The sequence below is a fragment of the Dermacentor andersoni genome, chromosome 7 (assembly GCF_023375885.2).
Source record: "Dermacentor andersoni chromosome 7, qqDerAnde1_hic_scaffold, whole genome shotgun sequence".
In the NCBI taxonomy this organism is placed as follows: domain Eukaryota; kingdom Metazoa; phylum Arthropoda; class Arachnida; order Ixodida; family Ixodidae; genus Dermacentor; species Dermacentor andersoni.
In genome coordinates this window covers 96,784,152-96,811,817 of record NC_092820.1, presented here as the reverse complement: position 1 = coordinate 96,811,817, position 27,666 = coordinate 96,784,152, and the positions used below count along the sequence as shown (strand labels likewise).

Genomic DNA, 27,666 nt, shown 5'->3' with positions numbered 1-27,666 from the left:
GCCAACTGGCGGCAATTTTCAGCGTATGGCGTAACTTCCGAAATTGTAGTGCACTCACAGGCGTTAGCTCGGTAGGCCAGGATAGTATCCAGCGGCCACAAAGGCTCGCGTCCACAAAAAAAAAAAAAAAAATAGGAACGTTAAAAACATTTGTCGTTTGTGGCGCAGTTGTATGAGAACTGAACAAAAGGGAGTACGGCGTCTCATTTAGTGTGGTGAGACTATATCCTCATCATGTCGCCGAGTGTTCGGTTGAACCGCTCCGTGAGACCGCTTGTTTGCGGGGATATATGGTTGATTTCCGGTGAATGATCTTGCACTCGCGAAGGAGGGATTGTATTACCTCTCACAAAAGGACACTATCCTTATCGCTGAGGGATTCTCGAGGAGCACCGTAGCGAAGGACGAAGTTACGAAGAATGAACATCTCAACACCGCGCGCGCTCGCAGTGGGAAGAGCTGTGGTCACGGCGTAGGGCGTCAGGTTATCGAGGGCGACAATGTTCCAGCGTTTTGCACATACACTGTATGAAAACGGCACGTAGCGGTCGAAGCCGAAGCGGCCGAAACGGTTGAGCAAGACACGGCAGCGGCTGTAGTGCGCTTGGTGAGGTAGTGAAGCGATCTCAGTTTGTTGCCAAATGGTGCATTATCAAACGTAGTGATAGACAAAGCGAGATATTCTACGATAGGAAAATTATTTACTCAGCCTCGTGAGGGATTTAGGACGCCAGCATGGACAGCTTGAGGGTAAGCATGGGAGTACGCGCAGATATTGGAGCGCATGTCACGAGACACATCCAGACGCGATTTCCGACAGTAAGGGACATAGTGTTGGCTGTAGAGGGTATCGTCGCACACGGTAAAATGAGCTGCTTGACGTCATAGCATCCGTGAGCCTCATAGCACGTGAAAACACAAGGACGAAAGGAAGACTTACACACACAGGCGCTAACTTGCAGCAATATTTATATCGAGCAAAGGACCCATAAATATATACAACTTTTTCGCATGCATCATCATACATGCGTAGTGTGAAAAAAAAATACATTACACACCATTTTGCAGGTAAGCTAACCATTTGCAGGAAAGGGCGATTGATGGTTTGGAAACACAGTTGTCCCCTAGCCTATCAATAATTTCTGCTTCGCTAATTTCGCGAGTTAATCTTCCTCGGGCTCTTCCCACGATGAAACGGTTTCTGTATGCTGGAGCACACATCTAGTGGTCACCATCATCCGCCCCGGCAACAGCGCACTTGCGATGCCTGCAGTGAACGTCAAGGAACACAGCCCATTCTTCTGCTACATTATACCAGTGTTCCTTTAAACGCTAGTTGAGGCACCTTCCCGCTTTGCCCCACGTAGTTGTTCCCCCACTTTAAACGAAGGTTGTAAACTGCTCCCGCACATTCAACAAACGGATCCTGGTGTTGTTGTTTTTTTTTTGTTTTTTGCACATGCGCTTGTCAGATAGGCTTAGTCTGGCTAGAATGGCCTAGTATAGATTCCCGGCATAATGTAGCAGAAAAGCGGGGTGGGCTCCTTGACGCTCACTGTAGGCTTTGCAAGCGTGCTGTTGCCAGGACGCATTATCGTGATTACTCCCCGTCTGGCTCCTGCTCCATCATGGGAAGAGCCGGAGGAAGTTTAACTCGCGAAATTATCCAAGCAGAAACAATTGATAGGCTAGGAGATTACTGTGATTTAAAAACCGTAAATTGCCCTTTCCCGCAAAGAGTAAGCTTACCTGCGTAAAGGTGTGTAAGGTATTTTTTTGGAAACAGCGCATTTATGATGATGTAAGCGAAAAAGTTTTACATATATGTGGGTCCCTTGCTCGAAAGAAAGATTCTTGCAAGTTAGCGCCTGTGTGTGTTACCTCTTCCTTTCGTCCTTGTCTTTTCACGCGCTATAAGCCTCACGACGTCGTATCAACAAGATCAAATCACAGCATTACAGCATCGCGTCCGTGTTGCAGGGTACCCAATGTAGCGGTAAGGTAGTCAAGCAGCAGGGCAAGCAACGGCTCGTTGCATTGCTCAGAAGGCATATAAATGGCGGCCAGTAGTGACGGGTCTGGGGTCATAAAGGGAACCGAAAGAAAAGCACATCAGGTGTTATCGGCGGGCAGGAGAGCACGTGGCCATCGGAATGCTTTTGACCAGAGCGGTATACGACGCAAATGTCATATTCTTACAAGCGAAGTGCCCAACGGCTGAGGCGGCCCGACGGCTTTTTCAAGGAGCTGCTGAAAGTGCAACCGTAGAGGTAAGGACGAAACTTGACCAATGCCAAATTATGTCTAAGCACTTCTCCTTGACTGGTGAATTCAACTCAGCTTTCTTAGGGGCACGGCCCGCATAAGCCACGACGTATTCTTCTTTCGTAGCATTGCGTTGGGCGAAGACCGCACAAACACCGACACCATTGGCGTCGCTGGGACCCCCTGTCGGTGCAATTGGGTCATAATGGCGAGAATCAGTGGTGAAGTGAGACAACCGCGTATTTTTCAAAGGCTTCATTGATATGTGATGTCCAGGCGGACATGCCTTTGCTTGTGGAAAGCAACTTCGCCAATGGCGCGATGATATAGCCAAAATTCCGGATGAAACAGTTTTATGAAATGTTCGCCAAATATGTAATTCTTCTACTTGACCTGCTTGATTCGAAGAGGAGGACATTACTAGCACAAGATATTAAATGACGTATTCAACTAATTGCGAAAATTCTTTAATAAACTTTTTTAATTATTGCTTCACGGCACATATTGCGCAATACGATTTGCAGACGGGGTGCTTGCAAGACATTTCTAATTTGAGTGAGTCTGCAGGATTACACTCGTTTAGACAAAATGTTTTCCAAAGCGTGAGCGAAAAACATGGGTCTTCCCTTTACGTTTACCCTAATGCATGAAATAATATTTTCGTAAAAGTATGTAGCACAAGACTGCAATTTCCTTATGAGTTTGATGGCCCGTGTCTTCAAACTGCTGCTATTCTGAAATTTTATTTTAAATGGATACGCCTCGCAAGCTCACCGGCCACATTTCTTAAACTCCAATTTGTGCGTAAAGTGACTAGTTATAAAGCCAATTAGTGCATTTTTCCTAATTAGTTGATCGTATGCTTTGTTCTTTCGTGCATCTAAAGTCCACCTCTGTAAAACTACATTTTCAGAAATTCGTTAAAATTAAAATATTTTCACCCCGCATATAATCCTTATCACTCTTTCTCTTTTACCAAGCAGACAACACGAACACTTTATACTTTTATAAATGTCTGACATTCGCTTCCACGTTAGGAAGTATCTTGTTAGAAATATTTGTGTTCTAATAAGTTTGAAAATTTCTATATCTCTCTTTACATATTTATACTATTTACATTGGGCATTAGGCCTACAGATAGAAAACATCGCCCAAATTCCTGCATTGAAATATTTATACTGTAATATTCTTAATAAGAACACGTTATACTGCACAAGAAGACGTGCTTATTTAACGAACATTCTTTTAGAATATACCACCAAGATATCGTGCTCTAGGTCCTTCTGTTACTCGTTGCAGTTCTACAAACAACTCGGAAGATTATGGATTCTCGTGACAGCAACAGCCACGAGGCAAAACAGTACCACTTGTAAGGTGTACGATGTAACAAAAGTAGAAAATTCTGTTGTTCACTTTGGAAGAATATTTTACAGGAAAGGCAGGAGGTAAGACTCTAAACTGGTATTTTGCCGGTGTTTACCGTATTGCATTTATACATCTCAAACAGAAAGGAGAAGCGGTTGGAAGGAAAGCTGGAGAACTTTGCACATCCCATATTAAAGGAAATGATGAAGTACAAGGGTTTTATGACAGTAGCCACTCGTGGTAAGTTGTTGCTAAATTTCATTTGCCGACGTTATGTATAATTCACCATCTGTTTAATTTTCTGGGTGAACAATTTTTAATGTAAAAGCTACCTAAGCCAAGATAGACAATCCGACTGTTCATTCTACATAGATATTTACCTCGTAAACGTACTCCAATGACACGCTTTGATCTAATATTTACAAACACCCTATATATTCACACACTTGTTCATTACCGTAACACAAATCTTAACTTTGCAAGGTGCATTCATCTTTAGCAAATTAGGTGAGCAACATAATATTGATAGCCTACTTGGAGATTCAGAATAGTTTCCAAGAGTGCTTGTTGGTCTAATTACCTGAGGTAGTTATAAAAATTGGGAATAATAATTTTAAGGCATACATTCAAGTGAGTAACTACTGTATATCAAACATAGCACGAAAACGAGAAGAAATACCTCCCAGGTTGTTGTCGTACACTTTAGCATCTGTATTGCAATATTACTGTAGCGTTTTATGTGAGTACCCATTATCAACCACGTAAATTGCGTTTATAATAAAGGTCACCGTAGAACTTCTGTTTCCTTTCTCATCATTATGAATTTCTGGCCTATGATCTCTAGTGAAGTCCACTTTCATTGTGGTCGCTCAATTATTCTTCTTTCTTCATATTGTTTTCATGGTTCTGTTTTCTGCATTCTATCGTCAGCGCGCACACCGCGTAATTTGAGAACGCTTCCTGGAGTCTTCTTGTTGCGATGGTAAAAATTCGCCGACAATTACGACACAACCTAATTCGAATTTTCAGCGCAGTTGTTTGAGTGTGTTGAATTGGGCATGTATTGTGGCAAACAATATGATTCTGTACGACAGGGTCCTCTGCCCAAGCAGCTCGTTTAGCAGCAGTGGCAGCCCAAACATTTATATCAGTTGTGTAGCACAATGTCCAGAAAGAAAGCATTAACAGTTTAACTGGTGGCTCAACAATATTGTTCTCCTAACAAAAACATATGTCAAAACGACACCAATCTAAACATTAGTCTGTGTCTCTCGATTTACACCTGCTTATGCTCCTGCTCAACAGTGGAAAGAGTTTCAATCGTGAGGAGCGCCAGATGTTTTGATGAAAATACTAGAGGACTTGCGCAAATACTAGCGCACATGGTAGTCATATTGTTACCAATGCGATTTTTATTATTTTGTTCAAGCAAGCTGTTATTTTTTATCCCTGTAGAGGTGCATCTCAAGAAGACCCAATGACCTTGCCAAAGCATATGTCAAAAACCACTTTTTGTACATACATTGGCCTTCAACCAGCTAGTCAACAATATTTTTGTCTTGCTGTATCTCGCTTAGTTTTTAGACGAACTCTTAAATACTTCATCCTGTTTGTATTTAGGACAGATAATGACGAAATAAATCAATAAATAAGTTCGAAGCCAAGTGTTTCTTATCTTGCCGCTTAAAAAGTTAACACGGCTCCCTCGATCACTTTGTTTCCATATTTGGTATGGCTAAACACGGTCGTCGCATGCCTCCTCACCACCTCCTCTCCGTTTTGCCATACTTTACTCTGCCGCTTTCCTTCTGATGTTCCCGGTGCATCCTACTCCTCTGCTTTTCTGTTTGAGATATGTTGGCTATCGCCGTCTTTCATCCATCGCTGCTCTCCGAGTTGTCTTTCATCCTTCGCCGTGCTCGTACGCTCGCTTACGCCGAGGGACGCCGACGAAGACGCGCAGCGCTGCGTTATCAATGCGTGCAATTCCAAAACTACGAGTTAGCAATCTACCTCGGCACTAAACAAATAGGGCCTGATAGGAGCAAACTCCTCCTCGTCTAGCCCATTCCTGAATGAGAGTATGCTATATTCTATGTAAACTGAACTTGGTTCATTCCATCTCATACAAGAGCCTTTAGGCATCTTAGATTGAATTACATTATAATTCATTTCCTATAAGAGGTTTTTGGCTGCTAAAACTAAAACGAATATCCTTTTAAGGACATTTACAAGTGTTCTAACGCCACTATATGTCGATTCATTTAGTACGAGTGGTTTATGTTTTTCTAGGTGAAATAAATGTCATTTTATTTCTGACGAGATTTTTTATGATTTTACTACAATAATAATGCTTTTATATGAGCAGCTTCAGGACCCTGATCAAATAGGGACGACGAAACGCACTTTACGGGTAACAACTTCTATAGTACGCTAATTGAAATTTAGCCCACCGTTATTATCTTTTATTAACAGATATATGTCACACATAATAAAACACTCGAAAATAGTTTATTAGTAAATGAGCGTAGCAAGACTCACTTTTCTAGTTTCCCTTATGTTGTCGGGTAGACAACTATTTAAATAAATCTTAACCGAAGCGGGAACTGAGCAAAATAGAAAGCCCGTATTTGCACTTCCATGGTCGCGAGAACAGGTCATATCTTTGTTCTTGTCCTTTAACAAGTGTTCACAACGCTTGGAGCGTATCTTTATCCCGCAACATAATCGTCTGGTATCTTTGGGAGCCTTTCTATTCTTAAAAAAGGTCCCGATAAACTCCTTTAGTATGGGACTTCCTTATGTATACTGCACATATGTAATTTTTTGAATTTTTACCAGTAAATAAATTTTGAAATAAAAATAGGCTACGCGCCCGATACTTCCTGGTCACAAATTGCACATGGGTTATCAGCACTACATAGCATTCCTGATAAGAAAGTAGGGAGTGTTGTGGGACAAGAGTACCCTAAACGGCGTAAAGAGATCTTTTTTTCTAGAGTAGCATTTCAATTCCTATTTTTATTACCGGAATATTTAAAAATTCACTGCTTGCGTACCTGTTTGAAGCGTGTATCACCATCCATAAGGTTTGTGGTATCCTTTGAAAGGCAAAGCTGTGAAAGGCATGCCATTGGGAGGGAGAAACAGGAGAATAATAACGACAAGTATTGGTGAATAAAATATCGAGCATTACGTCATTATGTAAAGTATCTAACTTGCAGCATTATTATCGACAAAAATCCGAGTTATCTGTATTCGGTGAGTAGACGCGCACGAAATCAACGCGCTGCACATGTACTAATCGAGGTCGTTGTTCTTCAGGTCGACTGGGTGGTTTAAGCATTCCAGGACTCCACTGGCCATGGCTGCACGACATACTTGCTGGACGAGAGCTTCTTGTCCCGGCAGGGTATCGCAGGTCAGCAGCACCTCCCATCGCTCAAATGACGTTCTAGTAGTTTTAAAGTGTTGAGGTTTGCCCCCGCACCCCCACGAGATGTGAAAGAGCGCAGGGCGTGTCTCGCCGCACCAGGGGCAAATGCCGTGACATGTATGTAGGCACATTTTGCTGTATCTGTTTAGGTTTGTGAATGTATTGGTCTGAATAAGAGTGAGAGCTACTGCCTCTTCAGTGATTTGTTTTCTGTGAGGGGGTGGATTATTCCTGCGGTTTGGTCGCTGGGTCTCGAGTCGGTCGCAGTAATTGGATAGCAGTGGCACGAAGGTGAACGGCAGATATTGATGAGACGATTGGTTTTGCCCCACTCGGTTGATCAGCGTTCGAGCTTAAGCGTCCGTGCATTCGTTCCCCAGCAGTCTCCCATGGCCCGGCGTACACGTGATTTGATGGGTTTCTTGCAGCCTCGGGCCTAGAAACTGAGCCCCCAGCGGTGGTGTTCGTCCGTTTGTAAAGTTACGGCAGGCCTGTTGAGAGTAGGCAACGACATGAACTTCCCTGCCTACCCTGTTACGGTCTCAGCCGCAGCTGGAGTCTCTGCCCTGATGGAGGCCGCGAGGGTCAAGCAGTTGTCTCTCGCGTTCACATCGGCTAACGCGAAGAAACCCCCTACCGGGTACGCCGGCACGTGCACATACCTAACGTACGGGTCACCCTGGAATTGTGGGCGCTGTCTGTCAACGCGAGCCTTGCATCGTCCTTCATGGAGTTTATGACTAAAGTGCTTCGGTATGGGGTTCGCCTTCATCTTGCCTCTGACTTCAGGTGGGAGTGATCTTTGCCCATCGAGGGCACGGAGCTCCGTTGCCGTTGCGGTCCGGTGGATGATCGCTCTTACCGCCGCCTTGTTCTGCAGTCCGGCTTTTTGCGAATCTATAACCCCTTCCGACAGCTCAGCGAAGGTGTTGTGGATCCCGAGGGCCGCTAACTTCTCGATTGAGGTGGTGACAGCGTGACCCAGGGCCGTTTTGTACGCGCCTCTGATGATGGTATCTACTTGTTCTTGGTCCCGATTGTTTAGCGAGTGGTAGTGATGCGGCATGCTATACGTTGCTCTGCTGATCACCAGATCCTGCACGAGGCGAAGCGTGTCTTCTTCGCGCATGCCCTTGCGGCTTCTTGTTTCCCGTTTGATAATCCGCGAGATCTAGATGGTGGCGGACCATAGGGTTTGCATGGTGTGGGAGGCGTCCAGGGTTGCTCGGAATCCAAAAAAATAGAATCCTACTCTTATTGCTTTCCGTGATCTTCTGGCCCTCTAGATAGAGGTCTACTGGGCCGGTGGACTCGTAGACTACTCCGCTGTGCACCTGGATCACCTCGGACTTCTCGGCACGCAACAAATCCCGCTCGCCGCCGCAAATCTCTCCACGGCCGTCACGGCCACCTGAAGGGTCGTCTATTTTCGCGCGAGGGATCCCTTGGTGGCCCAGTGCCTGATGTCGTCTGCGTACTGGGCGTAAACTAGGTCCGGGATATTCCGCAGCTCTTTGGTCAACGCTAGCATCACGACGTTGAAGTGAATCGGTGAGACTATCGCCCCTTGCGGCATTCCTTTGTTCGGCACGTCGATCATATCGGATTGAGTCTGGCCAATTCCGATGGTTGCGGTCTGGCCCGTCGGTAACAATTTGACGTAATTAAAGATACGCTTCCCGTAGCTGATGTTCAGTCCCTTGAGAATGGCCTCGTGAGAAATGTTATCGAATGCCCTTATCAGGTTGAGTGGGAGCAGGACGTGTTCTCCTCTCTTCGGAATGCCCTCGAAAACCTTTTCCCTTAGGATTAGGAAAACATCTTGCAAAGAAAGTCCCGGCCTGTAGCCAAGCATGATGTGCGGAAAGAAGTCACGGTCCTCTATGTACTTTTGGAGGCGGGTTTCGATGACCCTCTAGCAAACCTTGCCGAGGCACAAAGTCAGCGAGATGGGATCGCGGGCTTCTTGCCGGGTTTGCGAATGGTCACGATTTCCGTGTGTTTCCACTCGTTCCGTAAGTGGCCTTTGCTCCAGAGTTCCTCGTTTAGGTATTCGGTCAAGTCCTGAATGTGTATAGGGCTCAGGTTTCTAATCACGGCACAGGTGATTTTCTCAATTTGAGGAGCAGTGTTGCGCTGTGATTCTTGCACCGCGGCATAACCCTCTTCCTCCGTGATCAGAGCGTCCAGTCTGGTCTTGGTTCTCCTTCGTATTTCAGAAGGCAGGGTCGTATGGGGTCGCTACCCAGGTATCTGGTTTTTAGGGTGTCAATCAGATCCTGGTCGTTCCCAGGCAATTTGTGAGTCATTTCTAGAAGTGCCCGACTCAGGGTACCCTTGAGTGAGGAGCAAAACTGTTCCCAATTTTGCTGCGTCAGCTCGTTCGCGTAATTTTTGGCATCCTCTGTTATATGCTCGATTCGTACACGTAAGTTCCGGTTTAACTGCTGTCACTTCCACCATTTGAGGAGACCCTCAGGGGGCTTCCCACAGGTGTAAGAGCCGGCGGTCGGTTTCGGGCGTCTTGACGGTGCGCTGGATAGTTTTGGTGTTTTGCATGTGGGCGTCCCGGATGTGCTGCATCCATTCCGCTATGTCCGTTATACCTTTTTCTGGCGGGCGATACTGCCCGTACACATCCCAGTCTGTGAGCCTAATTTCGCGAATTGTTCTCTTGAATTTCCGGGTGGATACCGATATGCTGAAGATATAGTGATCGCTGCCTAGCGTTTCGCCCAGGTGCGTACATGAGTATTCCCTTACGTTTTTGACAAATTACAGGTCCGGAAACGTGTCTCGACTTACACTGTTGCCTACTCGGGTTGGTTGGAGGACGCTGGTTATCAATTAGAGGCCCGTTTGGCCAACCGCATCGTGGAACGACCTCCCCTTTTGCGTGTGTTGATGGTAGCCCAAAGTCATGTGTCTAGCGTTCACGTCTCCCACTAGTGCCAGTTCGTTGCAACCACCGGTTCTCACGCTGTCGTAAATGATGTTGCAGAAGTTGCCCTTCAGAGCCCTCGGCGGACTGCACAAATTCAGGATGAAAGTGCTACGTCTACCCCTCTTCTGCGAGAGGACTTCCACTAGCACGCGAATAATGTCATGATGTTGATAATGTTGTGCCACGGCTGTCACCGTTTCGTAAAATAAAACTGCGACCTTCGGTGATCCCGCGTATTTAATTAAAAAGTAACCCCGCAGCTTGATCGGCGGGTTCCCGAATTTTTGAAGGCAGATGACGTCGGGAGGGTATGGGTTGTTTTGGATGAAGTGCTGGAGTGAACTTGCCTTCTTGTTGAAAGAGCGACAATGCCTCTGTCAGATCTCGAGGTGCTCGGGCACGCTGCGTGTGGTGTTAGCTATTGCTGACCTTCATGCCACCGCCATCGCAGTTGTCAACGTCCTTGACGCCACTGGTGTTGTTTATGCGCCTGTACGCCTTGATGCGTGGGTTGCTACTCTCGTCATCCACCTACCTGCTTGCGCGAGCCGAACTCGACCTTGCGTATTCTTCTTTCAAGGTCTTCATGGCTTAGTGTGTTCTCCTTGACTTTATGGTTTCATTCGGCCTTCCTAATGCATCTGTTGTTTCGTAGCATAAATGCTTTCTAGGGTGACTACACTTGACTGACCTGCCGCTGCCGAAACCACATCAGGGAGCGAAGAGGGCCTGGTGATTATTGAGGGGGGAGGACTGGAGAAGGCGGGCTGGTGGCCTATCGTTCTGCTTTGCGGCCCTGCCTGTGCGTTGTTCTTTGTTTTGCTTAGCAACGCTTCTAAGCGTTGCATGCGTTGATTTAGGTCGTTTTAAATTTTTTTGCTTTCTTCGCTGATGCTCGTACATTCTGGGGAGCATTTCTTATTTTGAGCGGAGGAGTTAGTAGATTGATTCCGGCTCACTTTTTTGTTGTTGGCGTGGTTCTTCTTGCACGATTCTTTCTTCTGCTTCGATGTGGATGTGATATGTCGCGTGTCTAGGCAGCACGGCGTCACAACTAGGCATGCGCCGTGGTAGTCGCGCAAACGTTTTCACACTGTGGTTGTGCTTAAAAGCGCCGGCATTCAAGCTGGCGCGCGCTTTCATTCCTGTAACATAGAACTGGGCAGTTCGCCCGCCATTGTTCAGTTGATGGATAAATAAAGCCGTATTGCTTCGCTCAACCATTGCGCTGTCCTTCCGTCAGACACGACATAGACTGGCGACGAGGATGGGATTCTGCCAGCAAGGAAGAAGCTCCTGCCTGACAGCAACGGTATTCGCCGGCTGACGGAATACGCACGGACAGCTGGGGAGCAGGCGGTTGGGACTGTATGGCGAAGGCGACCTTCAGTCTGCAACTGGGGCACGTAGAATATTTCGACAATTCTACGAGCGATTGGACTAGCTACGAAGAACGCGTGCAGGCGTACCCTCGAGCCAATAATGTCCCGGAGGACCGTAGGGTAGACGCGTTCATCAGCATATTGGGTCCGCAAACGTATTCGCTCCTTAAGTCGCTCGCCGCTCCAGATAAGCCCTCCTCGAAGTCCCTGGAAAGCTTGTGCGAGCAGCTTCGTAAACATTTAGCCCCTGAACGGTCAATCGTAGGTGAGCGAGTGAAGTTTCATCGCCGAGGGTAGAAGGAACACGAAGCGTTACCACAGTACGTGGCGGAGTAACAGGCATTGGCGCAAACATGCGAGTTTTGTGCATGTCTTGACGAGTCACTTCGAGAGAGATTTGTGTGTGGTTTGCTCAGAGTCGACGTTCAAAAACACTTTTTTTCCGAAGACGGGAACCTAACGTTTCAACGAGCCGTTGACCGCGCCACAGCTTTGGAAGCTGCGCTTGCTAACCCTACAGCTGCTCATTCGAAGCCTCAAAGCGAGTTCGGGGTGCATCACTTGCCTACCAAGGGAACAACGAAATGGTTCCGCTGTAACTCAACTCCCACTACCAATGCGTGCCCGTATGTCAATGCGACTTACTTTTTCTGCAACAAGAAATGGCACATTCCGAAAGCCTGTCTAATGCGGCAAGGAAAATTGCGGTCGACGCGCCAGCGAGCAGTGCAGAACGTTCGGGTGTTACAACCATCAGAACCACCCCTGAAAAGTGTTGTAACAAAACAGGTAGCGACAGGAGACCCCATCATGCTCAGCAGAATTGTCGAGGGTGTTCCCTTGCTAATGGAGCTTGATACGGGAGCCGCCATTTCGGTAATGTCCTTGGGTCAGTTCCGCTCTCTTTTCCCGGCAGTACCTCTGAGGCAAACTAAGTTGATGCTCAGGACTTATACGAGCGAACCTGTGAAGCCATGCGGTGTTTGTTTTCCTATAGTAGAGCACAATGATCACTGTCAGCTCTTGCCGCTGTACGTGCATCCCCGGAGTGGGCCAGCACTGTTCGTGCGCAACTGGCTTAAGCAAGAGCGCGTCGATTGGAAGCAAATTCGCGGCCTGCATCAGCTACAGGGGGAGACATTACTAAGCGCTCAACGACTTCCCCATCTACAATCCTTGCTTGACCGCCATAAGGAACTCTTCAGGAATGAGCTAGGCACTATCCGCGTTCAGAAGGCGACTTGTTTTCAATGATCGGAAGGCGCCAAAATTTTTCAAAGCTCGAAGCGTTCCGTTTTCTCTAAAAGGTACTGTTGAGCAAGAGTTGTCTAGAGAAGAATAGATGGGCATATTGACACCGGTAGCGAGTCCGCCACTCCGGTGGTGCCAGTTTTGAAGCGCGACGGGCCAATAAGAGTATGTGGTGATTACAAGCTGACGCTGAACCCAATACTTGACGTAGAACATTACCCGTTACCTAAGCCAGACGACCTGTTTGCAGCCCTCCCTGTCGGAGAGCAATTTTCTAATATTCATCTACACTGGGCGGACAAGCAAGTAGAAATTGACCGAGAGTCAAAACGGTACCTTACGCTTAACGCCCACAAGTGTCTTTACCCCGTGAATCGTCTACCTTTTGGTATAGCTTCGGCACCTGCAATATTGCAAAAAATAATGGATAATATCTTGAAGGGCCTCAACTTCGTGTTTTGCTACATTGACGATATCCTAATTACTAGTCGCTCAAACTAAGAACACTTGCAGAACCTTGAGGCAGTTTTCAAAACGCTGTCAGAACGCGAATTCGCGTCAAGACATCGAAGTACGCGTTCTTTCGCGACGAGCTGACTTATCTGGGTCATGTAAACAACAAACACGGCATCCACCCAACGGACGAAAAACTGGCAGCGATAACAAAGGCATCGGCGCGAACTGTAAAGCACCAACTTCAATCGCTGTTGGGCCTCATCAACTACTATGGAAAGTTCGTACCAAACTTGTCCACCATTCTTTTCCCCTTTAACAGGTTCTGGCAGAAAGACATCGCCTGAAATGGGAACACGCCTTGCGACCGCGCCTTTCAACACATCAAGCAGCTGCTGTTGCCAGCTCCGATCTTGGCTCACTATGATCAAGGCCTGCCCCTGCAGTTATAGTGTGATGCGTCCGCTTGCGGGGTAGGTGCAGTGTTTTCACACATTTTTGCCGACGGTCAGATAAGGCTAGTAGCAGATGCCTCACGCACCTTGAGTCGTGCTGAGAAAGGCTATAGCCAATTAGAAAAAGAAGCCTTAGCTCTTGTGCTCGGCGTTAAAAATTTCCATTACTGCGTGTATGCAAGGCATTTTGTTTTGAGCACGGACCACAAGCCTTTGGCTACAATTTTTGGCCCCAAGAATGGCATACCAGCAATTGCCGCCGCAAGACTACAATGATGGGTGGTTGGTTTGTCGGCGTATTCCTTTTCATTAATGTTTCGGCCTTCTGCAGATAACGCTGACACAGATTGCTTGTCTACGCTGCCAATAACACAGCTGACGATCAATGAGCAGGAAGAATCTTTTTATGACCTACGCTTCGACCCTATGCCGATCAACAGCAATGATATTGCGCGTGAAGGTTCATGTGATGCTACTTTGCTTACTGTGACTCATCATATCCTGTCAGACTGGCCGTGTAGCATCCCGGATGAAATCAAACCGTTCTTTCATAGAAGACAAAAACTGTCCATACATCGAGGATGCATTGTGCTGGGAATGCGCGTACTTGTTCCCAAAAAATTCCGCATGTTCATTTTGGACTAGTTGCACCAAGATCATCCAGGCGTTGGTCGCACAAAAGAACTAGCAAGAAGCCATGTTTGGTGGCCTACAATCGATAGTGACAGAGAGCGTTTCGCCGCGTCTTGCACCACTTGCGCGTCTATTCAGTCTGCCGCCTAAAGCGCCCTTGCATCCTTGGCAACGGTTGCACGTAGATTTTGCTGGCCCGATAAACGGAGTGACGTACCTCGCGGTGGTTGACGCACATTCAAACTGGCCTGAATAGTTTTGAATGCGGACAACCACCACTAAAGCAACCATTCCATGCCTTCATGAACAGTTTTGCAGATTACGGTTTCCCGAGACTTTCGTGTCCGACAACGGCACTTAGTTTACTTTTGCAGATTTCCAGGAGTACCTGCAGCGGGTAGGAACCAGACACGTGAGAACAGCTCCGTATCATCCCAGCAGCAACGGTCTGGCAGAACGTTTCGTCCAGACGCTGAAGGGTGCACTTAGGAAGTCCAGCTGATCCACATCACTGTCGGAGCTCGCTGCCTTCCTCCTGTCGTACCGCAACACTCCGCAAGCGACTACAGCAGAGTCACCCTCTCTTTTCCTGTTAGGGAGGCGCCTCAGGACTAGGCTAGACCTCGTCATGCCCTCCGTTGAAGAGCGGGTCGCCCACAAACAGTTTCAGGACACCAGTCGCCGCAGGCATCGTGCGGCGACTGCGTTCAGTGAAGGAGACTTCGTACGTGTCTGCAATTTTCGCTGAAGGATATATCCGTGACGCATTTGTACGCAAACAGTTTTTCTTATCCATCTTTCTTGACCTGCAGAAGGCGTACGACACAAGGTGGCGCTGCGGCATCTCGAGAAAATATTCAGAAGTGTGCATTCATGGCAATATGCTAAACTTAATAGAAAGCTATTTGTCGAATCGTGCCTTCCGGGTAAAAGTCGGTAATGTACGGTCAACATCCTTTTATACAGGAAACTGGTGTACCCCAGGGAAGAGTGCTCAGCTGCACACTCTTTATTGTTAAGATGACAACATTTCGTGCTTCACTGCCTCCAGCCATTCTTTATTCTATCTACGTGGACGATACACAAATAGGTTTCAAATCCTGCAATCTCACTGTGTGCGAGAGAAAGGTACAGCAGGGCTTAAACGAGGTTTCCAAGTGTGCTGACCAAAATGGATTTAAAATGAACCCCCACAAAATTATTCTGTTCCCTTCACAAGAAAGAGAGGTCTGGTCCCAGATCCTTGCGTAAAACAGGGTGGACAACAAATACCTCTGAACAATGAACACAAATTTCTATGTGTTATACTTGACTCCAGGCTTACTCTCATCTCACATATAAAATATCTTAAAGCAAAATGTCTAAAAAATAAGAATTTACTTAATATCTTATCCCACACAAGATGGGGTAGTGACAGGAAATGTTTAATGAATCTTTACAGGAGTCTAGTCCGATCACAATTAGATTATGGTGCCGTAGTATATCACTCTCCCGAACCGAGCGCGCTAAAGATGTTAGACCCCGTTCGTCATCTGGGTATCCGCCTGGCCACTGGCCCATTTAGAACAAGCCGTGTCGAAAGTCTATATGTAGAGTCACATGAGTGGTCACTCCATCTTCAGAAAGCATACATCAGCTTCACCTATTTTCTCAAAGTGCGCTCTAATAAAGAACATCCGCGTTTAACAACCGTTAACGACTTGACGTGCCAAACACTTTTTCGCAATAGACCCTCTATGAGACGTCCTCTGTCACTCCGTGCAAGAAAACTTAGCGAAGAAATGGATGTCCCAGTACTCGAACATCGCCTAATGCCTCCTGCTAAGCTATTACCGCCCTGAGAGTGGCAGGATATGGATTGTGATGTACGCTTTCTAGAGGTTACAAAGCACGCTCCTGACCCCGAAATCGCTATGCATTTCCGTGAACTTCAATCGAAGTATTGCTGCTCTGAATTTTACAGATGCATCAAAATCATATGCTGGTTTATCTTATGCCGCTGTTGGTGCTCCTTTTTCTAAATCTGACGTATTGAACCCGCTAATAAGTATCTTCACTGCAGAAGTCTATTCAGTACTGTCTGCAGTAAAACATATAAATAAATTAAAACTCGACCGAATAATAGTATTCACAGACTCGTTAAGTCTTGTAAAAGCGTTAATCTCTTTACAAAAGCATACAAATCATGTCTTCAGTGAACTCTACTCTCTCTTATGCAATATCTATCACATAAAAATGTAGTAATATGTTAGGCGCCTGGCCATAGAGGCATCGAGGGTAATGTACTAGCTGATAAAATGGCCACATCACTAACATCGCTAACCCCCTTTCCTACGGCTGCTGTCCCTGTCACAGATCTTAGACCTTTCTTACGAGAGAAGCTGGGATAACACTGGCAACGCATGTGGAATGCAGAAAAAAATTATGAACTGCACGTTATAAAGCCGCAGTTAGGTTTTTGGCCCTCCCCAACAAAATCACAGCGAACAAATGTCCTATTCTGTCGCCTCAGAATAGGGCACACATTTGGTACCCACAATTTTCTGCTTACTGGAAATGAACCACCAACCTGTGGTCTATGTGGTGACAGCCTGACCGTCCTCCACGTCCTCTTAGAGTGTCGCTAAGCCAAATCTGAAAGAAAGAAACATTTTCCTCTTGCGTATCATTATTGCGTCGCTCTCCACCCAGCTATACTTATTGGTAAAGAACCAGTTTTTAACACCAAAGCAGTGCTAAATTATTTAAATGATGTTGTCCTACATGTTATCAGCCCATTAAATTCGTAGCGCATCCTCTTTCCCGAGGATGCCGCTGTGATAGTTGATTTGTATAGCGCATGCATCCAGGCCCTTGTGTCTCAAGGGCTCTAACGAGGCAGGAGTGCTCTAGTGAACTTCAGCACGTAACATATTTTTTTATGTCCTGTCATTATTTCCAATGCACCTTATTGTTCATAGCAAACGCCGCTTGCCATTGCCATAATCTTATTACGCGTACATTTTAAGCACTTTAAAATGACTATTTTTAGGCCCCTTTACAGCCCAGGTGACAAGGCGTCAAAGCTAGGCATGCGCCGTGGTAGCGGCGCAACCGTTATCACTCTGTGGCTGGGCCGAAAATCACCGGCATTCAAGCTGGCGCGCGCTTTCATACCTGTAACATAGAACCGGGCAGTTGGTCTGCCGTTGTTAAACTGATGGCTAAATAAAGCCGTATTGTTTCGCTCAACGGTTGCGCTGTCCTTCCGTCAGACACGACAGGATGACGAGGTAGAAGGCTGCCGCTGGCCTTGCTTCTCTCCTGGCTTTGGCCATTCCCAGCGAAATCGGGACTGGGATGGGGACCCCAACGTTGACCCGGACTGGGCCCGGGATCGGGACCGGAACCTTGACCTGGACTAGGCCCGGCACCTTGAGCGGCTCGCCGAGGACTTCGAGCTGAAATACCTCAGGCGGCTTCGCCTTGGCCTTCCTCTATCATTGTCGTCGTCTTATTTCCTCCTTCCGAGAGGAGGGTGCTTTTTGGTGGTAGTGATGTGGTCGTTCGTCGGGTCGTGCGTGCCGCAAGCGAGGCAGATCTTGATGTTCGGGGTAGGACAAACGTCCGTTCGGTGACCCATGCGCTGGAACACGTAGCAGCTTTGTTTTGTTGGCTTGTAGGGGTGGTACTCAGTCTTCTCTCGCGTTCTGAGTTTGAAGAATAAGACTGGTCATGCATATCCACAATTGTTTATTTCTCCACACTATTCTAAATAACCTAAATTAAAATGAATATGCAGGATGTAACACTCCTGTAATACGTGAAGGCGAAAGCCTTTTCACATGTGGTAAGCCATTAAGTTGTATGCTCGCTAGGGTCAAATTTCTCCTAAGAGATAATGAGGTGCAGTGTGAAGTAAACGTATTGTACTGTAGGTCTACATCCAAACGACACATGCGAGCACCTAATGCACTACCTAAACGTTATTCCGTTTTTCCTTTCGTTCTCACTTTCCTTCCGTCTTTGTTTTTCGTTCTTTCTTTCTTTGCTTTTCATTTGTTCTTTGTTTCTCTTGGCCTTTCTCATTTTTTTCGTTTCTTTATTCAAATTCAGCCATTGCATCTTTCCTTGCTTACGGATTATCAGCCATTGCTGATTATATTTTTTTGTATCACTAGGATAGGCACCGCTTTCTTCCGGTATGAGTCATTGCAAGGGCTAAAGGGTTAAAGTTTTCGCCTTAAAAAACGATACACAGAAAAGACACCTTCTAAAGAGTGTCATATTACATAGTGGCGGCCTCTCAACCTTTTAAAAAAGATTTGCTTGTTGAACAGGAAGGACTGATGCCCAGTTTCAATCGTCACCCATTGCTTATCCTTCCTACAAACATCGACAGCAAAGTTCGAAGAGGTGCTCGAACAAGTGGCATAGCCTAGTTCATACAAACACTACATTTATGCAACTCTACCACCTCACTGATGTGACTGTGTCGAGGGATTGTGCTTATTGTCTCTAATGTGTGCATAGCCGCGCGTCATTTCATTGATGACTGTTTGCACCAAACTCAGCAAACCGCTAGTGGCCAGAAGCAGAAGCGGTATTTGTTTTTCACCCTAATTTATCAATTTCTACCCCTCTACCCCGCGTCACAATTATTTGCAATCAGTGAGTATCGCGCAGTTTTGCTACCGGCGTAATGAGTGACCTAAGAAACCCTAAAGCAACTGCGCGCAAGTGCTCATGTGATAAAAGCACGCGCTTACAAGCATGCACATGTATATGGAAACATATTGCTACGGTTTCACGGGTGGTCTCCCATTCATACTAACAAAAATGCGCGTTCGCACACAGGCAAAAAACGTGCGTATACACGCGCGCATACCCTCCAGCATTCGTCGTAGGCAACGCACATAGAAATGAACACGGGCGTGACACACAATTGCGCTCAAGCCGGCATGCGCCCCGTTCTTTCCCTTATGTTCATCATCCGCTGCTGTTAATCAACACAGCGGCATCTACTGTGCCTTTTTGCTTTCTTAGGCGACTCGACATAATCATTCGGATGCCCAAGCGTGGCGATAAAGGATTGCTGCTACCACTTCGAATGTGAGCTTTTTCCCGAACTGACGTGCCTGCTTCGTGTTCATCACGGCCTCACAATATATTCTCACTCATTTACCAAGGGAATCAGTGAACGAATTCGTCAAGAACTGAAAGCGACCCTAGTATCCTGCCATGCTCACTCATCTTGTACTTGCGACCTTCCTCTTGTACTGTTAGGCGTGTGCGGCTTCTTGAAGGAGAACCTTGCCTGTAGAACTCTGGAGTTCGTCCATGGCACAGCGCTATGGCTGCCGGGCAAATTTTTCGCGCAGACTGGTTTCGTCAGGCAGATACTGACAGCTGTGTCCAGCAACCTCGCTTCATGTTACCCGTCTGCGTCCAGCTTCTACCAAGGTACATCTATCGGATGATGTTATTGTGAGCTAATACCTTGTTACAGGGAACAAAGACTTCATCAATCATGATAGCATCAGACTAACTGTTATGCTTCTGGATGGCAGCCTTTCATGGTCCTGCAGTTGACGAAAAAATAGAGTGTTATGGCCTCCGTGAAGGAGATGCTAACGTTAGTGTGGTAGCGGTATTCGCACCTGCAATGTCATTGGTACAGCCAAATTTGCCGCTTTTCGCCTTATTGCAAAGCGCGTTTAGAGCTCGCACAGCAGAACAGCTACCAGCTCTGAGAATTACTTTACTTGTCACCACTTTCATCTGTCCGTCCCTTCCGCTAATTCTCTACACTGCTAACCAATGCTGAGGTGTCAGCCCCAAACTCTACAATTATGGTACCATCAGCACTCCTTCCTCTTCTCTGCCAATCAACCTCTTTCTCTCGGTCTTCGTCAAAAAACGCCAAGAGGTGTTGTCGGCAGACAGGGTCAAGCGCAGCTATTTCTCGAACTCGCCACTCCTTTCCGCCGTCATTCACTTCCACTCTGCTTCCAACATTGCAAATATGGTTATGCCCACCCAATTTGCACCGAAAGCGGGTAGAGTTGTAACCTAAAGTTACTTCAGTGCAGAATAAAAAATACAACAACTCTTTTGTCATTCAACTCGCGGAAAGGCTCACCTCGAGGAACTTGCGGCACCTAGCTTCAGTCCACTGTCAATATCCAACAACCTCTTCGAAGGTGCACGCTTCATCGGAATGACCACGTCGTATTGTCCTCAAACGCACCTTTGTGCCGTGCACCAGTCTATGCGCAGGTTACACAACCCAAGACCACCCACTACCCACCCTGATACGTTCACAGCTGGTCGCACTCATGCACTGTCACCCAATAAGTAAAGCTGCACCTTCACGCAAAGCCAAACGTTTCTGAAGTTCCCTCCTCAGATCATCCATGCATCCTTCATGTGGACATTATCGATGCAGTTTCACCAACCTATGGTTGCCCCTAATTGTTCACATCTCCGAGATTTTATCTGCTTACTTGAGGTTAGCACGATGACTGATAGCTGCGCTGTACAGTTTTCAACCCTTCCTTGTTTACTTGTGATAAATGTTATCATGTCTCTACTGTACTACTACTTATCATGAACATAAATTTAAAAGTAGCATCTTCAAATCATTAGTACTATTTCGAGGCCGCTTTTTCAAGCGAATACCACCTGCGACCGTGCCTCTAGTGCTCTCTTTTAGCCCATAACTCCTGCTCATTGTCCTGATTGGCTGTTCCCGAGACCGAGATTTCAATAAGTATTAAGCATAAATGTGTGAAAAAATCGAAGCAACGCTCAGACAAGAGCGCAAAGTAGCCTTTGATAATGATACCGCCAATATCACTTGACTACCTGCTGTGTTCATGTAATCATCGGCAGACCTGCACGCTGTAAAGTGTGATGGTTTTCGGTGGCTTGGTATGGCGCTATCATGCCGAAAAAGGAAAGTTCCAAGTGACTGAAACCTTTTTCATATGATCCTGTTTCATGCAATTTCCCAGACCTAAGGTTAGCGATTCAGAACAGGAAATTTAACGAGGAGATTTGCGCTTCTTCTTGCCTATGATTTCGTCCTGAGAAAGCACTGTTTTCGTGGCACTTATGTTCGTTGCATCGCCAAACTCCCATCGTATGATGCGTTTTCCAGCCGCTTGTTCTAGTTTGAGCAATAAAGGACGCGAGACACGAGTGGTCAAAGGCAGCAGGAGCCCGCCAGGGCAGCTTCTCTGCTGCAATAACCCACCGTTGTCATGGGAAAATGCTGGCACACACTCAATTTTCTCTCACAGCACATGCAAATCACTCCGCACGATGTCGCACGTCCCGTTAATAGGTGTCGCCACCTACACTATTGCGATAAGGATGCCTACTTTAGTAAAGTTCGTTCTTTGGCGAGTCCACCTATCTGTTTCACAGAATACGCGGCGCAGTGCCATGGGGAGCGCAAATTGCATTTTAATTTGGTGATAACCAAAACGAACCGCCGTACGCTGATGGAGGCGACGCGAACTAAGCGTTTTGATTAGCTCTCACGAAAAACGACGCTAGCTTAGAATACTAGGCTGCGGTGGCAGCGTCCTATTCTGGCGTCACGCAGCAGCTCGATTTTGTTTGTTTCCATTTCTCGTCCTAAATGACTAATTAATAGGAAGACAACCAATGCATCCTAGGACAACCCGGGCCCTGACTCCATGACGCGCATCAGCGTCCAGTGCTACAACATTTCTCGCTGAGCGAGCACATGACAATTTCCAGCCAAAATTCCTTACGCGAAGAAGCCGATGATCTAGACCGAAGTCGAAGAGGACAAACCTAGCTTGGCGAAACCACGAACAACTACAACTTACGTCCAAGGCCACACGAAACTCTCCAGTTCAATGCGCGCCTTCCTTTCCTGCTGCAGCGATTCGCATAACACTACCCATAACGAAGATGACAACAGCTGAGGCTGGCAAATTTTCTAGTAAAGTGGGGTCGTATGTTACCTCTTTGTTTCTTTTTCGGTAAAAATGTATTAAGGTTCTATTCTATATGCTTAAGCAAATAGGGACTTATATGCTAAATGTATATTGATAGTGTCTATGCAAATGTCTATTCAAGGCGGGTAGCTTTGCTGAGAGCATAAAGACCTTCGACTTTCTTGCGAATGTTCAGTAACCCTGCAAAAGCTTGAGTGAGTACAGCGACAAACTTTGATAGTAGTTTATTGACAGCTGATGAGGAACAGAATTATTAATTGATTGTATGCCATTTGCGTCAATTGTGCAGTGCCTGCAGTAAGCACAAGACATCAATGACATTCATATCGAAAATACTTCAGGTATTATAAAATGGAAGTGGTACAAGTATTTACTCAGAAAATCTTTTTTCTGATAGCACGTCTAACAATGCCACAGCTTGGGCTTACCTTCAAATTTAAGCGCTTTAACAAATCACGTATTTTGTTGCGTAAACGAGAGCTCGGTATAAAATGTATCCCTTCCCAGCCTCGTTTCAAATGGGAACGAGTCTATCTAGGTCATACACTGCAGCAAAACTCTTTCCGTGTGTCTTTTTTTTATCTTTTCCTTAAAGGCGAAACTACGTTCTATGAGTACCTGCTGTACCAGAGTGATGATTCTAACTGTGGTGTGTTCCAGGTGAAAAGTGGATATCGTAAGTATGACGATACCAACGAATTATTCTTTTGGCAAGTACGATAGTGGAAGGGAAATAATCGAAGAACGTGGGCGAATGAGTTATCTATAGTTTATTCGGTAAGATCGAGACATCTTCAAGAGTACAATAATTCTGCATGACATTGGGTTTGTGTTCTGCAGGCCACCTCCTATCGCACTTAATGACCTTTGTACAAACAACTAGTTACCGTGAGGTACTGCTAAGCCAAACATAAGCTTTTCAGTTCTGCGGTTTTCTGCCTTGGTAATTTATTCATCGATGAGTGTCTTACTGCCAAATACAGCAGTTTCATTTCTCAGCAATTTCTTCGCGTCCGTTTGTTGTATAATTTCGCAGGAAAGCTGTTACACCATCGTAACTTACGGAGATTCACGACTGTACATAAAGATTAGTAGGCGGCGTAATTATATATATGTTATCATCCTGGCCTGATAGATTTCAGAAAATTCCTGAAATTGAAAACTGATTGATAGATGTCAAATAACAAGGAATATTTTGCATGGTTTGGAACATTGCTCTCTGGAAGACTCTCAAAACGAATGTTTCAGTTGTCACCCCAAAACATACCAGTGAATGCGTTGCATTTTTATTTCTAGTAGATTTCTGGTAATACCCTGCCATTACGCACTAAACAGTGCCATGATTCGTTTCCTTTCCTAGCGACTTTTAGCAACTGTGCTGTTTGCATTGACAAAACAGTCGAGGTGTTGTCGTTTCAGAGCATCTTAAAACGTGCACACCTCGAGAGCAGTCTCTTTGCCGTGATTAGGTAAATCATTTACCCTATGTAAGCAGAAGTGCATTATGGTTACAAATGTATGGGGCCCGGTGACCTTGGTATGGGACAAGATATATAGAATATTTGTACTAACGGAATAAATAATTGGCAGAAAATATCTAATTCACCATAAAATATTAAAGCCGATGCTCCCAGAAGTGTAAAAGTTGCGATTCTCAACATTTTGGCCAAGTAGTTAGATGATTTCGTCTCGGGAGATACAAAAATTCTTAAGCTGGCTATTTCGCGCTTTGCGTGGGAAAAGAATGTCTTATGAGGGATTATGACGTAATTGACTTTAACCCCGAAAAGAACCTTGAAGCTTAGTCGAACCCTAGATTTTTCAGGTTTCTTCAATCACCAGCCCCTTGAGTATATCGATTTCATTTGGATTGCAGTATCGGTGTGGAATTTTTATGCAGAACAAATGGCGACCTTCTATTGCTGTTTCAAGAAATAAGCTTGTAGCTGGTGTGCCATATACAAATATTTCTGAAACGAAATAGCAATAATGGATCATCTTGTTTTCCCCTTTAGAGCACTTCCATGAACTCCGTCTCTGGAACTCTTCTGCTGTGAGCGCCTATAAAGAATGTCTTCAAAAATACGTTTACTACATACCGCAGGGAGACGTCATCACGATGTATTACAATGGGCTATGCCCATTCATATTCTTGGATTAAAGTAGGAGTTCTTGCAATTAAAGAAAAGTCTCAGAGTTTCTGTATGGTTAGCAGAAACCGCACTGACTAACTCTGGCTCGCATGCTTCTGAAATGCCGTATGTAGATATACCGTGCAAAATTTCCAACTTTATCAGATTTTTGTGCTGCATCAGTGAATTACGCGATAAAGGAATGATTTCACCAACCACAACTACGCATTTACCATGCGAATCTTACCTATAATGGTTTCATTTTATTGAGAAATCGTCATATGTCCAACTAGGCAAAATCTGGTGACGTCGATAACGAGCGATGATACGAAAAATGGCCGAAGGCCTTAAGAGTAAGAGGCGTCAAGAATGCTCAAATCTATCAGGAAGGTTTTTGTAAAAAAGTTAATGAATGTGCTTGAAAATGGAATTCGATTGATTGTGGCCGAGAAGGCATTCGAACCCGCGCTTCTTGGGTATTAGACGAGCAGGCTTCCCTGACGTCACAGCCCTATGGTTCAGGTTCACAAAATGTGGGCTCAGTGCGAACGTCATGGCACGCATCACGTCGCAGCTGCCAAGCTGATTAAATGTGTGGCCTAGTACGTGTATCATTGGGCACGTGATGGCTCAGTCAATGGGGAAGATGTGGCGCCACATCATGAGCGTCTAAAATCAGCGTATAGAATAATAAACACTGCTGAGCGGTTCATCGAGTTATGAGCAAGCGCCTTGTGACGCTCTGCGCGTTTTGGCCTTAGCGAAGCGCATTTAGAAGACAAGCGAGAGCTTGCGCTACTAAGGTGCCCGCGAAAAAAGAACACTTCACCAGTGGAAGTATAATGCTTCCGCATTGCTACATGTAAGCAGTCTTAGGCGTCTGTCGAATGCTAGAGCGAAAGCCTTACTGCGCCTGATCTCGCAAGGTCATTCATCGTCGCAATCACCATGAGTCAACGGAGCGCAAGTGTGGCAGGTGTGACGTCATGCCACTTTATCCACTGCACAAAGGCACCACAGCTGCGCTCAATAGGACGCGATGCTGATTTCAGGGATCGCCAGCCGCTTGGGCGCAGTCGCGAGTAAGAGCGGCCGCGAGTGAGAAAATCTGAGGGTTTTTGCTCCTTGAATATATGACAGCCTAGACACTGCGGAGGAAGTTTCTTAGCGTGTGTTGTATGCGTTTGCCCCCTAGACATGCCGGCATTACGGATTGCGGTCGGGTTTAGGCTCCACCACTGGCAGCCCGCGCGGTGATGACGCCCCGGTGATCGCTGTTTCTGAAGGGGCGAAGTTCTGACTGGTGTTGTACAAGTCGTGATTCGCTTTTTTTAACCCGACGACAGATTGGATTTTTTACAAGCCCCGCTCCAGGAGGACACATGTAACTGCCAAATGGAGCCCTAAGAAGAGCGCCTGAGGTTATAATAAAGTACATGGCGCCGGATCTCAGTGGCAACCAAAGGTAGTGGGGGATCAAAGCAGGAAGCAGGGCGGCCCGTGGGTTGGGGCAGCGGAGGCCTAAGCGCGCCAGGGGGTGTTCACATAAAAAAAGTGACTGTCCGCCGTAACGGATCGCCGATCTTATACACCCCCAGCAAGCGCAGACTTCGGCGAGCCCCAACCCCACGGAGCTGTCCGGGTTCTAGGTATGGTTTCTCTGTTGCCGCTTTGGTGTCCTGTAAGCACCACCAATATTTCGAAATAATGACACTTTGTTACAATTATCATGAAGAAAGGAAGCTAATGACATCCCGATCATCATAAGAGCGGAGGGAACGAGATCGGCGCTCGAACACCACCATCTTGTTCTCCCCACCTACTGTTCAGAGCTACCGCCTGTTCATTGGACTCGTCCAATAAACCTCCTTACATTTGGTGGATCGTGCTGGGTACGCACATCGCGGGCACCCTGGAACTCCGATCCCGTACGTTGCACTCAACCATGCAAGCTGACGGTGCCCAACCGCCGCCATCTTTCCCGGCCGCCGCTTCCCCGGCCCGGTTCACCAGCGAGACCCCCCGGCATTTTCGGGTACGGAAGACCAGGACGTCGAGGACTGGCTGTCGGCCTACGTAAAAGTTAGTGTACCCAACATCTGGGATGACGCTGCTAAGCTGAGTACCGCGAACATTTACCTGGCTGGCGTGGTGAAGCTGTGGTATACGAACCACGAATCGGAATTTGAGAACTGGCCCGTCTTTAAGGAGGCAATATCGGCCGTTTTCGGTCGCCCTGCCGTGCGGAAGTTATGCGCCGAGCAACGGCTGCGCACACGGGTACAGAACCAAACGAAACTTTTACCGCCTATATTGAGGGCATAATCGATCTCTGCAGGTGCGCCGATGCTTGAATGAGCGAAAGTGGCAAAATGCAGCATATTATGAAGGGCGTCGACGATGATGTCTTTCAAATGCTTCTTGCGAGGTCTCCCGGCACAGTGTCTGAAGTGGTAACGCTGTGCCACAGCTATGATGAATTGAGAAGGCAGCGGGCTCTCACACGACGTTCATCTCACACTTACAGTCAACCACTCGCTGCACTGGACATCGTGCCTGACCAGTCATACCTTCTCGCACAAATGAAAGAATTTGTGCGTGAGGAGTTGGCCCGTCAGTTGTCTGTCCTGCTGTATGCTCAGCGTCAGGAGCTCCCACAGCAGCAGCAACTGCAGCGACCAATCCTGTTGGCTCCCGTGCTTCGACATGTCATCCAAGAACAGATTTCCGAGGCCATTCCGGCGCCCATTCAGCAGCAACCTGTCGCCGCGCCTCTTAGTTAGGCAGATGTAGTAAAGCGGGAGCAGCTTCAACAGCCCTCACCGTCCCATGGTGTGTCGTATGCTGCAGCCCCGATTCAGCCGTCCGTGACATAGGCTGCTCCCAACAGTGCAAATCCCTGGCGAACGCGCGACAACCGGACGATCTGTTTCGCATGCGGTGGCCCTGCTCATATCGCCTGATTCTGTCACCGTCGCGTGCCAGGATACTCAGACGCCCGTTCGCAGAACTACATGGATCGTCCCCGCTCAAATTATGAAGGTCCGCGTCCCCAAACAAGCACGTCTTCGCGTGACTCTCCGCAACCCACGTCTTCACTCACCTTCACCCCGTCGCCGATCCTTGTCGCCCATGCGTCGTCGACCAGCCTCTGAAAATGAGGGAAACCAGCCCACGCAGTTCGTGAGGCAAGAAATGCGCTGTCGAAATGCTCAAGTCCTCGAACTTTGCCGTCGAATATTGCCGAAGTTTTTGTAGAAGGCACCCGTGCATATGCTCTTCTCGATAGCGGTGCTGCCTTTTCTGTTATAGACGGCACACTTTGCCGCAACCTTCGGAAGGTGACCACGCCTCTTGAGATGATGCCCTTACGTACG

The 27,666-nt window shown here is 46.7% G+C and overlaps 1 protein-coding gene across 1 annotated transcript in view; it reads left to right on the top strand.

Annotated features, from left to right (window-relative positions):
* Positions 1–24,345, top strand: part of LOC129385437 (uncharacterized) — a 35,255-nt gene extending 10,910 nt beyond the window's left edge. The window contains exons 3-6 of the mRNA XM_072289084.1: positions 3,565–3,710; positions 3,773–3,870; positions 22,753–22,833; positions 24,173–24,345. Coding sequence (XP_072145185.1) covers positions 3,565–3,710; positions 3,773–3,870; positions 22,753–22,833; positions 24,173–24,318 — 471 coding nt within the window. The 3' untranslated portion in view covers positions 24,319–24,345. The remainder of the gene's footprint in view (positions 1–3,564; positions 3,711–3,772; positions 3,871–22,752; positions 22,834–24,172) is intronic.
* Positions 24,346–27,666: the final 3,321 nt, after the last annotated feature.